General features: G+C 43.3%; 1 protein-coding gene across 2 annotated transcripts; it reads left to right on the forward strand.

The window, feature by feature from the left end:
- Positions 1 to 7,222: 7,222 nt before the first annotated feature.
- Positions 7,223 to 14,259, forward strand: TMEM212 (transmembrane protein 212). Of its 2 annotated transcripts, XM_079978330.1 has the most exons (4): positions 7,223 to 7,414; positions 10,506 to 10,565; positions 12,098 to 12,421; positions 13,472 to 14,259. In XM_079978330.1, exons 1-4 carry the CDS (start codon positions 7,250 to 7,252, stop codon positions 13,502 to 13,504), a joined length of 582 nt encoding a protein of 193 aa, XP_079834456.1. In that variant the 5' UTR covers positions 7,223 to 7,249; the 3' UTR covers positions 13,505 to 14,259. The 2 variants fall into 2 exon arrangements, with proteins under 2 accessions (XP_079834456.1, XP_079834457.1); XM_079978331.1 differs by lacking the exon at positions 10,506 to 10,565.
- The last annotated feature ends 271 nt before the right edge of the window (positions 14,260 to 14,530 follow it).

Below are 14,530 nucleotides of genomic sequence, written 5' to 3' on the forward strand. Positions count from 1 at the left end.
CGTCCGATGCGGCTGTCGGCTCTTGTTTCTGGGGCGCCTGCAAGAATCAGAAGCTGTGCCTTGGTTTTCAAACATTTTGGAAGTCAAACGGACTTCCGGAACATATTAAGTTTGGCGCTTTTGTTTTTGCTATTTATTTTGCGTTTTTGTTTTTGAGAATGGAACCCAGTCAGCTACTGATTCATTGGTTGTGTGACTGCGGAAATGGATAAAAGCTCCCCATTCAAACAATGACTATCATCAGTGCATGTAGGAATTTTTATTTTTATTAATTTTTATCATCTACAATACTGTCTTACTTATTTTAAAGTACAAACATTGATTTTTGCTTTCATTTTATGGATCAATGGTCTCGTTAGATGGTAGAATTCATGTTAAAGTGCTATTTTAGGGCTTGTGTTTAAAAGTCTGGAATGGATTGATCCGTTTTGCATTACTTTCTATGGGAAAGTGCGTCTTGGTTTTGGAACTCTTTGGTTTTGGAACAGACTTCCGGAACGGATTAAATTTGAGAACCAAGGAATCACTGTATCTGCAAGAAGGTCTCACCTGCAGTATACAGTGATCAGCTGGCTACATAAAGGGTAAAAATGATATTTCAAGCTTCCTGATCCCCAGTTATATCACTTTCTTTACACCAAAACCATCACCTTGAACTTAGCCTCCCAGTCAAGGCATGAAATTACATTTACAATCTGCATGTGACATTTCTGCATCTTTCAAAGGAGTCGTGGCTCTTGAGTCTCTGGCCTGCCTATCTGAGCGTGCGCGCAGTCTTGTGTAAAAGATCCGGTTCTAACAGAGTCGCTAAAGTTATCATTTTCCACACAGATCGCTTTACCAACATGCTAATTGAAAAGAGAATTTATGATTAAGTCTGAAGAGGACAAAACGCGCATTTGCAAGTGCAATAATGCGTGAACATTGCCGGAAACGGCAGGGGCTTGCTAAGTGTCGTTTAATTAAGACCAGGACTTTTGCATCACCCATTTGACTGATAGGGATGAAGCTGAGGTGAGAAGAAACAACTAATAATGTAAGAAGAAAGCATAGAAATCTTCATGTTGTGGACGTCATTGAACAGTTAAAGCACACAGTTAAAGCACATGACTTCCCCTGAGAATCCTGGGAGCTGTAGTTTGTTAAGGGTGCTGGGAATTGTAGCTTTGTGAGGGGCAAACTACAGCTCCCAGGATTCTTGGGGAGGGGGGAGATATGCACTTTAAATATGTGTGGTGTTTGAAGCATGGAGAGATAAAATCCCAGTAGGCCAGGGGCATGCATTCTGTGGCCATCTAAATGCTTTGGAACTATAATTCCCATCATTAGATAAATTCACGGAGCATAGGCTTTTTGAAGGCTATTACATGGCTGGAGTTGCTAGGCCTTTGGGCTGATCTAGTTGGGCTCTTATTGTTATGTACTGAAGTTCTCACCCTGGGCCAGCAGGGGGATACTGTAGATAGTTATACAAATAAGGAATCGAAAGTGACGTTCAGTGATTGGATAGTTTTACATTGTACTGGAGCTCTATATAAGCAGGCTGACTGAACCCTTCAGTTCAGTTCTCTTCTGGCCTTTGAATAAACAAGAGCCATTTAAAGAATCGCTGTGTCGTCTGATATGTTCACCCACAACTTAACACTTATGTTGTCAGAAGCAGAACAAGAGATCTGTAAATTAGGATCTATCACAGGCAAGCATGAGGAACCTGTGGCCTTCAGAAGTTTGTAGGACTACAGCTCCCATCATGAGCCGACGCATGGGAGTTAACAGTCCAGCAACACAGATTACTTATGCCCGGAGATACTTTTAACCCAAGAACTGAACCTGAGCCCTTCCGTCCCCCATCACTGTTCCAACCCATCTGCTCCAGGCAGCGTGGCCAGAAAGCAAGGATGATGGGATTTGTAGTCCAGCTACACCGGGAGGGTCTGCATCCCTTCTGTAGGCTGGCCCAGGGGGTGACACAAGCCTGCTCCTTCTCAAAAGTAGTGGCGGTGGAGCTTTTTCCCAACACAAGACCCACATTTCCTTTTAGGCTCCGGCCTACTTGAATCCAGGCCAAAGCCAAGCCCTAGACTTTATGAGCTTCTGAGCAGAACCGCAGGTGGACGGGGCTCTTGAGAGAGAATTTCAGGAACTACAGCTTATCTCTGCTGCAACACCTGTCATAATTCTCCGCTTTGCAGTAATGAGATGTTTACAGAAGCCATGTTCTCTGTTTCCCGTGCTGGCTGAGGCTGATGGGAGCTGTAGTCCAAAACATCTGGCGAGTGCCATGCCAGGGAAAGCTGCTCTAGATGAATTTTGATGTTGGCCCAAATAGAGATGCAACACTTCTGGAAATTTTGAAGCCATGGAAAAATATGTCCCGTTCCACCCCCCACCCACCCCCCACCCCGCCATTCCACCCTCTGGCTTTCACATCTCTAAGGCCCAAAGAAGAATCCTTCATGTATTGAGTAGAGACAGCCGGCGGTAAACATAAAACACGAGAAAGCAACATTCCCTCTGAGGCTCCCTTAACCAAGCTTTTATATTTAATAACGACAAGCGAGTGCTATCTCAAGCTGAGAATATACTTTCATTTTCCTGCTTTTCTGTCAGTCAGTATTATTGGCTTATTTGGATACATAGGATGTTGGTTTTTCATCTTAGCTCCGCAGAGCATAATTGGAAACAATGGCTGTGACTCAGCCAGAGTGTCAATAACTCTGTGTACACCAGGAAGTGGTCACTCCTCTTGGGAAAATGGGCAAAAAGGTTTACACAATAAATCAGCCAAGTTAAGGATGACTGTGTCTTAAGTTCATTGCTTTTCACTAGTAATCTTAAATTATTTGTAACTCAAGAGCTGAACACATGGTCCAAACATCCTGATTCTATTAATGTTACGATTTCCATTTCCATTTGGAATTTGTGTTAACCCTTATTTGAACCAAGCTGGAATGATAGTATTTCGGATGGTGCTCTGCTGCCTGAGGATCTTTTTAATCATCACCTAAATGACGTATTGGGGGGGTGGGTTGCATTTGCAGTTCAAAAACAAAACCGGATTTTACAAAAACACTTAGAACGCAACCCATCTAGGTATTAGCAGAATGACTGGGATAAAGCAGATGGAGTGCGGGGAGAAAAGAAACTGATAATACTTCCCTGAGGTAAACTGAACAAAAACAGCATATAACACGCGGAGGAATAAACCAAAAGGTTTTTCTTTCTTAGGTCAGGCCTACACAGAAAGAAAACTAGTTCAGAACCACTCCCCACCCCCTTGAATCCTCCAGCTGTTAAATATCAACGGTCTTCATCACTGAGAGCTAATTCCCAACTGACTAGAACTTCATGCCAATAGTCTGCTGTCAGACAGACCAATAGCAGAATTACCCCCAAGTTACAGACTAGATGGTCCTTGCTGTTGTACTTCCAACACTAGACCCACCTTGAGATGCCCATGGGGGAAGAAGGGGTCCCTAATCCGGAATGCGGCAGCTAGACTGGTGACCGGGGGTGGCCGCCAAGACCACATAACACCAGTCTTGAAAGACCTACATTGGCTCCCAGTATGTTTCCGAGCACAATTCAAAGTGTTGGTGTTGACCTTTAAAGCCCTAAACGGCCTCGGTCCAGTATACCTAAAGGAGTGTCTCCACACCCATCGTTCTGCCCAGACACTGAGATCCAGCGCCGAGGGCCTTCTGGCTGTTCCCTTATTGCAAGAGGCAAAGCTACAGAGAACCAGGCAGAGGGCCTTCTTGGTAGTGGCGCCCGCCCTGTGGAATGCCCTCCCACCAGATGTCAAAGAGATAAACAACTACCTAACATTCAGAGGACATCTGAAGTTCAGGGAAGTTTTTAATGTGTTTTTAATCTTTGTTGGAAGCTGCCCAGAGTGGCTGAGGAAGCCCAGCCAGATGGGCGGTGTACAAATAATAAATTGAGGCATCTAATCATAAGCTTATATGTTTAATCAGGGCTTGTATTTTAAGAATGAGATTAAAAAAGTTCTGTTTCATGCCAGGCAGAAGACCAGTTGCCTAAAAACCTTGGCAAGATGTTTTACTCCTAGACAAGGGGCCCCCCTGATTTATAGCAGAAAACAATTCTCAAAGTCGTAAAAAGGGAATTACAGGCTGACAGCCAAGGTTACACTGACCCTACAAATTAAGGGTGGATAAATAGTAAAATGAGCCATATCTTCTTCCTAAGGTTAAGAAGGTCAAGAGCAGTGAAAAAGCATCTAGCTGGCAGAAAGAGAACATTTTGGGAAATCTTTTCTAAAGCTGTTTCTTAAACTAAGATCCTTTTAAGATTTCTTTTCCTTTTAAAAGGTTATTTATGTATTAAATATATTAGCTTAAATATAATTATGCAAAGGATTTAAGAAATGCTAGATTCTTATTTCATATAGTTGTAAGAGTTGTAACTATCCTGAAATTAAGTCAGCCACCAGCCAAGCCCCTTGCCAGACAGAAGACGCCAATCGAGCACTCCTGATATATGGTTGTCAGGCCTTTTGTTTAGAAACCTTCAAATGAAGGAGATCTCTCAATGTTGATGTGAACTCAATCCTTGACATATGCATAAGATAAAAATTCAAGATTAATTATCTGTTTTGGAAGGCAATAGGGCAAGGAGGGCAAGAGGTGAGCTGGTAATTAAGATTCCTTGTTGAGACACATGTAAGATATATTACTACTTATTTGTCATTTATAGATAGAAGAATATATAGCTTTTTGATTCCCATAATAGGGCAAAAGGAAATGGGTGTATCTTTTGTGATTGGTTCTAGCAAACAGCCAATAGGAATTTCAACCAGGCTGATTGGACAGAGGCAGCCACAGGAGGAGCAAGGGGGCTGGATTAAGGAAATATAAGTGCTGGCCAGAATGGCAAGAGGCCAGGCCAGAGCTTGGTAACCATATACCACTGTGCCTCATATTTATTTGTCTGACAAATAAAATACTATTTTAATTTCTCTATTGCTGCGTTGAATATTTCATTCCAGCTAAGCGTTAACCACAAGCAGGGTGCTACAAAATAATAATAATAATAATAATAATTATTATTATTACTACTACTACTACTACTACTACTACTACAACTACTAATACTAAACATGTCCCTATTTCTATTTCCCAGCAGACCTCAAGTATACATATGTTAATGCCAAACATGCCACAATGAGCATGGCCCTTGCCGTGCTTGTGAGGGTATTCCACACCTCGTGTGTGAAGAAGCTTTTCTGTCCTGGACTTAACCCCACATGGATGCATTCAGCAGCTTCCTTGCCTCCAGATCCCTGTGTGCATGAATAACCCGGAAGGGAAGTGTGGCATTGAATATTCTGTGAAGGGCAAAGAGAAGCCTCACTTTCATTGAATTATCTGGCAGCAAAAACATCTTGGCTGAAGGTCAGTGGAAAGGGACAACACCATACCCTCCAACACTTCTCCAAATAAAATAGGGATGTCCTATTCAGTGCTTTTTCCCCCTGGGGGTACGCAAAGGTACACATACCCCTAAACATTTTGTGAATCTAAGTTTGGCCTCATTGAGGGGCAGTATTTCAATATGAGTAGGAAAATGAGAGTACCCGTAAATATTTTTTTTAGGGGGGAAAGCACTGGTTCTATTTAATAATAATAATAATAATAATAATAATAATAATAATAATACAGTGGTACCTAGGGTTAAGGGACGCGGGTGGCGCTGTGGGTTAAACCACAGAGCCTAGGACTTGCGGATGAGGAGATTTCACCCCTCCCATATCCAAGAATCTCCTGACGAGTCTGCTGATTCTCCAGAGAGGAGGAGCAGTGTTCTGCTTTCTACTTATTCAGCTCCAGCACCAAGTCAGTCAGTCAGTCAGTCAGTCAGTCAGTCAGTCAGTCAGTGTGTCGGAGACAGAGAGAGACTGAGTGTTAGAGATCGTGTGTAGAGATAAGGTTGCTGCTAAGAGCAGCTGCAGACACTCAGTGCAGCATTCATTTATGCTTAGACCTATTTAGCTCTGTATATAGTTTTGTATCATAGTTGTAGTTATAGAATAAAAGAAGATATTCTACAGAGCTGCTCTTCGAGTCGTTTATACACTGCTAGACTCTGCTATACTCTGTTGTGCGACGACTGTATTGTGGAAGTGAATCCGGTGCTCACAACTTTAAGCTGTGAGTCCACAGCACTTTGACCTGGTGGTCTCTGGAAGTGCTACCCAGCTCGCCTAGCCCAGTCGGGGTTAAAGCGCACGAGTCCAGTTGATGACACTGGCTCAAGGGCGATGCTGACAGCGGATCAGAAGGTCGGTGGTTCAAATCCCCGTGACGGGGTGAGTTCCCGTTGCTCGGTCCCAGCTCCTGCCAACCTAGCCAGCTTAGTCATGCTGGCCACATGACCTGGAAGCTGTACCCTCGGCTGGTAAAGCGAGATGAGCGCCGCAACCCTAGAGTCGGCCACGACTGGACCTAATGGTCAGGGGTCCCTTTACCTTTACTTTTTACCTCGGGTTACATATGCTTCAGGTTACATACGCTTCAGGTTACAGACTCTGCTAACCCAGAAATAGTACCTCGAGTTAAGAACAGAAATCGTGCAGCAGCGGCAGCAGAAGGCCCCATTAGCTAAAGTGGTGCTTCAGGTTAAGAACAGTTTCAGGTTAAGAGCGGACCTCCGGAACGAATTAATTATGTAACCAGAGGTACCGCTGTAATAATAATACTCCCATCTGATTGGGTTGCCCAGCCACTCTGGGTGGCTTCCAACATATAATGTTTAAAACGTTAAACATTTAAAACCTTCAGATGTCTTCTAAAGGTTGTATAGTTACTTATCTCCTTGGCTCAGGGGTCACATAACTCCATACCTCCAACATTTCTCTGGTGAAAATCAGGCTGTCCTAAGGAAAATCAGGACATTCTGGGAACAAATCAGAAACCAGGGCTGCTTCTGTAAATCCAGGGCTGTCCCTGGAAAATAGGGACACTTGGAGAGTCTGCTACACTCTCTGTGAGAATCCCACCCACAGGCACAAAATTGAGTCCGAGGGATGGATCACATTCTTTATAGGGTGTACTAAGAGGCCTTGCTGTCTGAATCTTTTTCAGTGCCTTGGGCGTGTTTCATTCAAGGAAGCAAACAACGGAAAAGTATCGTGACTACTGTCTCCAAGACAGTATGTGGTGTGTCCAGGCTCCTATTGCAAAACCTTGGTGCGAGCAGAGAGCAGGCACAGAGCGAGACGCTCATAATGAACGCAGGCTGCCTTTTTGTGGTGACTGGAAGAATGCTGATTTCCTTTGGGATTCTAAGCATCGTCTCTGGAATTATTGCCTTCTTCCCTGTTTTTTCCTATAAACCGTGGTTTGCCGGATGGAGCGTTCGCATTGCTTCTCCCATCTGGAGCGGAGCTTTGGTAGGCAGAACTGAATTATATCTAAATTTATATAGCTGTACGACTGGGAAGGGACGCGGGTGATGCTGTGGGTTAAACCACGGAGCCTAGGACTTGCCGATCAGAAGGTCGGCGGTTCAAATCCCCACGACGGGGTGAGCTCCCGTTGCTCAGTCCCTGCTCCTGCCAACCTAGCAGTTCGAAAGCACATCAAAGTGCAAGTAGATAAATAGGTACCACTCTGGCGGGAAGGTAAACGGCGTTTCCATGCGCTGCTCTGGTTCGCCAGAAGCGGCTTAGCCATGCTGTCCACATGACCTGGAAGCTGTACGCCAGCTCCCTTGGCCAGTAAAGCGAGATGAGCGCCGCAACCCCAGAGTCGGTCACGACTGGACCTAATGGTCAGGGGTCCCTTTACCTTTACCTATGACTGGGAAACGATAGTAATGTTGCTGCTGATCTGCTGACATATAATCTGGAACCTTGTAAGGTTCTGGAATTTCAAGAATGGGTGAAAGAAATCCTTGCTGAATGTAATCTACATGGCTAGTAGCCATTGATAGGCCTCTATCACAAGATGAGGCACATACACACAATTTGAATGGCTATGTCTATGAACCTTGAGGGGCCTTGCCCCCTCAAATATTTTATTGGGGGCGAAGGGAGCTCAGTCCCCCATGAGTTGGCTCCTATGTGAGAGAGGGTGAATGCACATACAGACATCTCCCCTGAATTTTCCATATCGATTTGAAATATCCCACCCAATCGCCAGCTTCTGGTCTATACTTCTATGTTACACTGCTAAAGGCTTTGACGCAATGTTGGATCCCTCCTCTCCCTTTGTGTTTAGAGATGAAAACAAAATGTTAGGGCTGGCTCGAGGGGAGAAAAAGCAACAACATTATCTGTAAACAAGTGCAGTTTTGCGAAGTTTGGGAGAGAAAACAAGATCGCTGGGCAGCGCATTTGCAGCAAAGTTGAAATTGATCATCTAATAGCTGAAACTCCCTGGCTGGAGTTGGCCCAGTTCTGAGGATGAACTAATCCCTCCTGGCTTTCTTTCTCTCTGTTCCCTCCACCACATGTGTAAATTGAGGGAGTCTCGCTTGGAAAAGCAGATGGGAAAAGAGGTTTGGCCACTCTTGCCTCCTACATTGGCTCGTCCCAGTGTTCTTACGTTGCTGTGTTATTTGTTCTGGCTAAAACCCCTCTCGGACCCTGTGCAAACTTTCTTCCTCTCTTTCTGCCTGATGAATTTTGCCAACCTTTCCCGTGACTCCAGATTAGCCTTCCCCAACCTGGTGCCCTCCAGATGTTTTGGTCTACAGCATCCATCAGCCCCAGCCAGCACAGTTTCTCCAGATGTTTCTGCTTTCGTTCCTGGGAACTCTCTACAGTAGTACATGGTGCCAAGACCTCAATTTCAGGCTCCTTTTGCCTAAGAACTCTGTTCAAACTTCTGTTCTCAGAGGGCAGGGCTGGGGAAATTGTGCTCCACCCTGGGTGTTATGGAGTTCCACAGGGGTCTGCATTGCCCTTACATACTTTATTTATTAAATTTATATCCTGCCCTTCATCCCAAGAGAGCTCAGGGGGAGAGGGCAAGCAACAAGCAATACTACAGTAAAATTGTTTTTAAAGCATATTTAATACGATTCCAATGCAGATGCAGTCTGGGAAGATCTTACCTTAAAAGGCTTCTTGAAAGAGGAAACTGCTTGAAACTGTTGGGGAATTTCATCCAAAGGCTTGGGCTGCAGCAGCGGGGGCGGGGGGGGGGCAAAATCAGTCAATTTCCGTTCTTTCGGTTTCTCATTCTCTTAAATTCTGTTCTCTGCATTTCTGCAGCAATTCGTGGTTTGCTTGCTTTACGAAAAAATGCTCGCAAAGATTCTTCAACCATTTTGGTGCAAATTTCTTTTCCTAAACGTATTTTTGTACACAATTTAAACAAACGTACGCATTTTTGCAAGCAATTTCTCCTAACGTAATGCATTTTTCATATGCTGTTTTCACAAGCATGTTCACTTTTAAAATATATATATATATTTAGTTTTTCCGTCATACAATTCAAGAGAGAAAGAGAAATAATCCATAACAGAAAAGAAACATTAAATCATTATACAATATCCCAAAAGAAAAAAACATAAACAAAATAAAACAAACTCACCAGCCTGTTTAGCTTCCCTCCACTGCAACTAGTCTTCTCTAGAATCAATTTTACCTTTATCATTGCATTCTGATTGTTTTTATTTTCTCTATATACATATACCAGTATATCTCTTTGATAGATTATTGTTTTGATGCATTTACATTCTTAGTCTAAGCATATTAGCATGTCTTTTTAGAGCAGTATTTTGTCATAAAGTCATCAAAGCATTGCCATTCATTTTTTAGTTTTTGATTTGACTCCTGTCGTATAGATGCTGTTAATTTAGCCAATTTTAAATATTCATTTAATTTGAGAATCCATTCCTCCTTGGTAGGTAGTTCTTTAGCTTTCCATTTAGATGCTATTACTATCCTAGCTGCGGTGCTCGCATATAAGAAAATTCTTTTTTTTATTTCGGTATTTCTTTTCCTAATAGGCCCAGTAAGTAAGCCTCTAGTTTTTTCGTTAATGGGATTTTAAGCATTTTTTTTTCAATTCCTCGTGTATTTCTCACCACGTTCACTTTCTGTGCACATTATCCACTAATATATACATTTCTATAAACATTATTTGGCTGGAAAACTGCATCACAAAATATGAGAATGCAGGAAACTTATGCCCAACATGGGGCTTGAACACACGACCTTGAGATTAAGAGCCTAATGCTTTGCCATCTGAGCTATCCTCTATGCCAGCTTTTTGTGCATAGGATTATTCCCTTAAACAGGATCTATCTGTCCTATAGTAGTAACCTATAGAAGGGCTTTCTTAAAAATAGAATGAATTATTTTCCATCAGCTTCTGGTTTTGCATGCTTCACATAGTGAGTTTGTTTCCTTGTGTTGCGATTTCTTTCTTTTAAAGGAGTCTGTTTTGCAAAGTCCTTTGGAGAGAACAAAGGCCTATTAAACATTACTAACTTTATTATGTGTAACCATATGTTTCCCCCTCTGTCTACAGGCTGTTATTGCAGGTGTACTCCTTGCTCTGGCTGAAAAACAATGGACCCAGAGATACCTGGTAAATTTATGTGGTTATTCTATACAGTGCCACATTCTAGGCAGAAGGCAGGCAGAGTTAATCCAGGCATAGGCTCTCAAGAGGAAGAAAAGGCACACAGCTGTAGCCTTAAGCTACAGATCAGATAAAGAATACAAGGTTTAAAGCAGGCACACTTTAAAACATTCTACCAGATTTACAAGACTGAGCAGGATCCAGAGATATTTCCTGACTTGAAAGAAGGGAATGTTGTTAGAACCAATAAAATCCATCAAACTAGTGGAACCTTCTTTTTTTTAATTATTTTTCAGTTTCCTTGATATATGGAAAGTGCATAAATAATAACCCCATCCCTGCAAAATGATTCTTATGGAGTTTTTGCAGGTTTGGGTACATCTCTTTTTCTGCCATAACAGAAGGTGGTGGTTGTTTTGAAGAAAGAGATTATACTTTATCCCGATAAACACTGCATATGTTGTTGGGGTTTATTTGCACTGCTGCCCTCCCCTGCCATTTATTGTTAATGTTTATTGATTGGGTTTAATTAGTATTGCTGTCACAGAGGCTTTTTAGTATCCTTTTTTCTTTAATAAGCTGCCTTCAGGAAGCAGAGCTGGGGCAACCTTCCTCTGAGACTCTGGTTAAGTTAGAGTCAATACAGAAGGCTGTGTACGCACCACAACTTTTGAAGCGCATACCAAGCACATTTTCCTCCTTCAAAGAATTCTAGGCACTAGAGTTTACTAAGGATTTCTGGAAACTGTGAGGGGGTAAACCCCAGTGCCCGGAATCCTTTGAGGGTGGCATTGTGTTTCAAACGTGCTTTAAAAGTATAGTCTGCACACAGTCTGAGAGAGATGGGTTGCTTAACCGAGCATTATACTGTACTAGGATCGCAGTAAAATTGCTGTGAAGGAGTCTGGGTTTGTAGGGGGGGGGGGGGAAGGTTAAGGCAGATTCACACCATTCCTCTAAATCATGGGTAGGCAAACTGTTAAGTTGTGGGTGAACATATCAGACAACACAGCGATTCTTCAAACAGCTCTTGTTTATTCACAGGCCAGAACAGAACTGAACTGAAGGGTTCAGCCAGCCTGCTTATATAGAGCTCCACTAGAACGCAACAGTAACCATTTTCTATAACTATCCAATCACTAAACGTCACTTTCGATCCCTTATTTGCATATGTGGACCTGAACTATCTACAGTATCCCCTTGCTGGCCCAGGGTGAGAACTTCAGTACATAACACAAATCAAGGCCCGAGGGCTGGATCCGGCCTAATCGCCTTCTAAATCCGGTCTGCGGACGGTCCGGGAATCAGCGTGTTTTTACACGAGTAGAATGTGTCCTTTTATTTAAAATGCATCTCTGGGTTATTTGTGGGGCATAGGAATACATTCATATTCCCCCCCCAAAAAATATAGTCTGGCCCCCCACAAGGTACAGTGGACTGGCCCGCTGCTGAAAAAGTTTGCTGACCCCTGCTCTAAAGCACATAATGTATCTCTGCCACTAGCCACATAAGACAAGATGCTTCTCTTTCCATTCCAGTGGGAAGCCGCTTACACCTTTAGCATCTTGAACATCATCAGCTCTCCAGTTCAAGGTGCCATCGCCCTTGCATCCCTCCTTCTTGGACCTTATTGCTACTACTCTTTCGCCGGAGTTTCGGGTATGAACTACCTCGGTTATGCGGTCCTTTTGCCCTTTCCTTATGGCAAGTATTCTTCCCTGTGCAAGGACCCCGCAGGCTACGAGTGGTACCACCTGGCGCTGCAGCTACTAGACATTTGCTCCAGTCTTGCCATGCTCTCGGCATCCTTGGCCATTGTGATCAAACTCACAGCAAGACTGCTCCAGTTTGGACACTTAAATGTGAGTATTACTCAGTGGCAGGGAAGTAATGATTAAGAGCAGCATATAAGTATTCTTATTTGTCTGTTTCGTTTATTCCATTTAATGCCCATCTTTTATTTCATTGCATTGCACTGCACAATTCATAGTGTTGGTGTTGACCTTTAAAGCTCTAAACAGCCTCGGCCCAGTATACCTGAAGGAGCGTCTCCACCCCCATCGTTCTGCCCGGACATTGAGGTCCAGCGCCGAGGGCCTTCTGGTGGTTCCCTCACTGCGAGAAGTGAGGTTACGGGGAACCAGGCAGAGAGCCTTCTCGGTAGTGGCACCCGCCCTCCCATCAGATGTCAAGGAAATAAACAACTATCTGACTTTTAGAAGACATCTGAAGGCAGCCCTGTTCAGGGAAGGTTTTAATGTGTGACATTTTAATGTATTTTTAATCTTTGTTGGAAGCCACCCAGAGTGGCTGGGGAAACCCAGCCAGATGGACGGGGTACAAATAATAAATTACTATTACTGCATTGCATTTATATCCCAATGAAGGCATCCCTGTTTAGGGAAGCTTTTAATGTTTAACGCACTATTGTATTTTAATATTTAGTTGGAAGCTGCCCAGAGTGGCTGGGGAAACCCGGCCAGATGGGCGGGGTATAAATAATAATAATAATAATAATAATAATAATAATAATAATATTTCTTCATGGAGTTTTTTGTTTCCCCCTTTCCCCACAACATCCCTGTGAGGTAGGCTAGGTTGAGAAGCAGTGATTGTCCCAAGGTCACCCAGTAAGCTTCATGGTGGAGCAAGGATTTGAACCCTGGCCTTCAAGGAGCTCAAGGTTTCAGACCCCTTCTTTGTTTTATCCTCACAACAACCCTGCGGTAGGTTTAGGCTGAGTGACTGTGACAGGCCCAATGTCAAGCAGTGGTCAGCCAGGTTCTGGCCCAACACACTAACCACTACACTAGAAGTTGTTTTGTTTGGATTTTATCCTGGTCTTTGGATCTGCAAAAAATTGTGACCCATCATACCAGGCACTGGCCACTAACGGTGTATCATCTCCATAGGGAGAAGTCAACAAGCAAAGACAACTGGGCTGAACTGCCACGACGCATGGGTTTCAGGCTGCATTTGTAGTCTGCTCGATGTCAGCGCCTGCCAGCATTAGAAGCAGAAAGGCATCAGTCTTGGTGTTTGCTGTCTTTTGTGGCGATTTCTCTCCTACGGGGTTGGACTATCCCCTGAAAGCTAAAGGACTCCTAGGCTTCAAATTTACATTGCCAACCCAAGCTTCCTATTGGTTCCCTGGAAGGACTATAAACAGGACATGACATACAGAGTTGGAAAGGACCACGAGGATCATTCTGGTCCAATCCCCTGCAATGCAGAATTTTTTTCACCCAACGTGGGGCTCAAACCTACAACTTTGAGATGAAAAGTCTCGTGCTTGAAAGTGGATCTCAAGTCGCAAAGGGCTGATCTAATGTTACCGGAACTGAGTCATCTTTGGTTGGCTGTTAGTATGCAAACGCCTTAACAGCTTGGGACCAGTTTGCACATAATAATCATTCCACAGTTGTACGAAATCAATATTTTAGCAGCAGCTACACTGTGGAACTCCCTGCCCTTTGATAACCAAGCCTTTGCTGTTCTCGTTCCAGTACTTGCTTAAAAACTTTTTTGTATAGGCAAGCTGATCCAATCATGTAGAAGTTACATAGGTTTCAGTCTGTTTTTAGTTCATTGCTCATTTTAACTGATTTTTTAATATTTGAAAATACCTGTTTTTAACTGTCTTCCGCTGATAATTTTAACGGTGTGGATTTTTTTTTGGGGGGGGGGGGTTTGTAAACTGCTTCAATGTTTTATTACAATCAAGTGGTGTATAATTTTTGTTTTAAAAAAAAATAGAAATAAACACGGGGTCCAGTGTGCTGAGACTACTTCTGCTAAAATGTGCCTCAACTTAACTGTATCTTTTGTGTGTGTGATGATGAACAGCTTTTGGCAAATTAATCTGACTAACTGACAGACCCCTCTGCTGCCAGATCCTCAGGATTGTGCTCTTAGTTAACTTAGGGAATGGCCACACACTCCTTCTGGCTTGCTGAAATCACTGCATCTGA

Source organism: Podarcis cretensis, assembly GCF_951804945.1.
Source record: "Podarcis cretensis genome assembly, chromosome: 5".
In the NCBI taxonomy this organism is placed as follows: domain Eukaryota; kingdom Metazoa; phylum Chordata; class Lepidosauria; order Squamata; family Lacertidae; genus Podarcis; species Podarcis cretensis.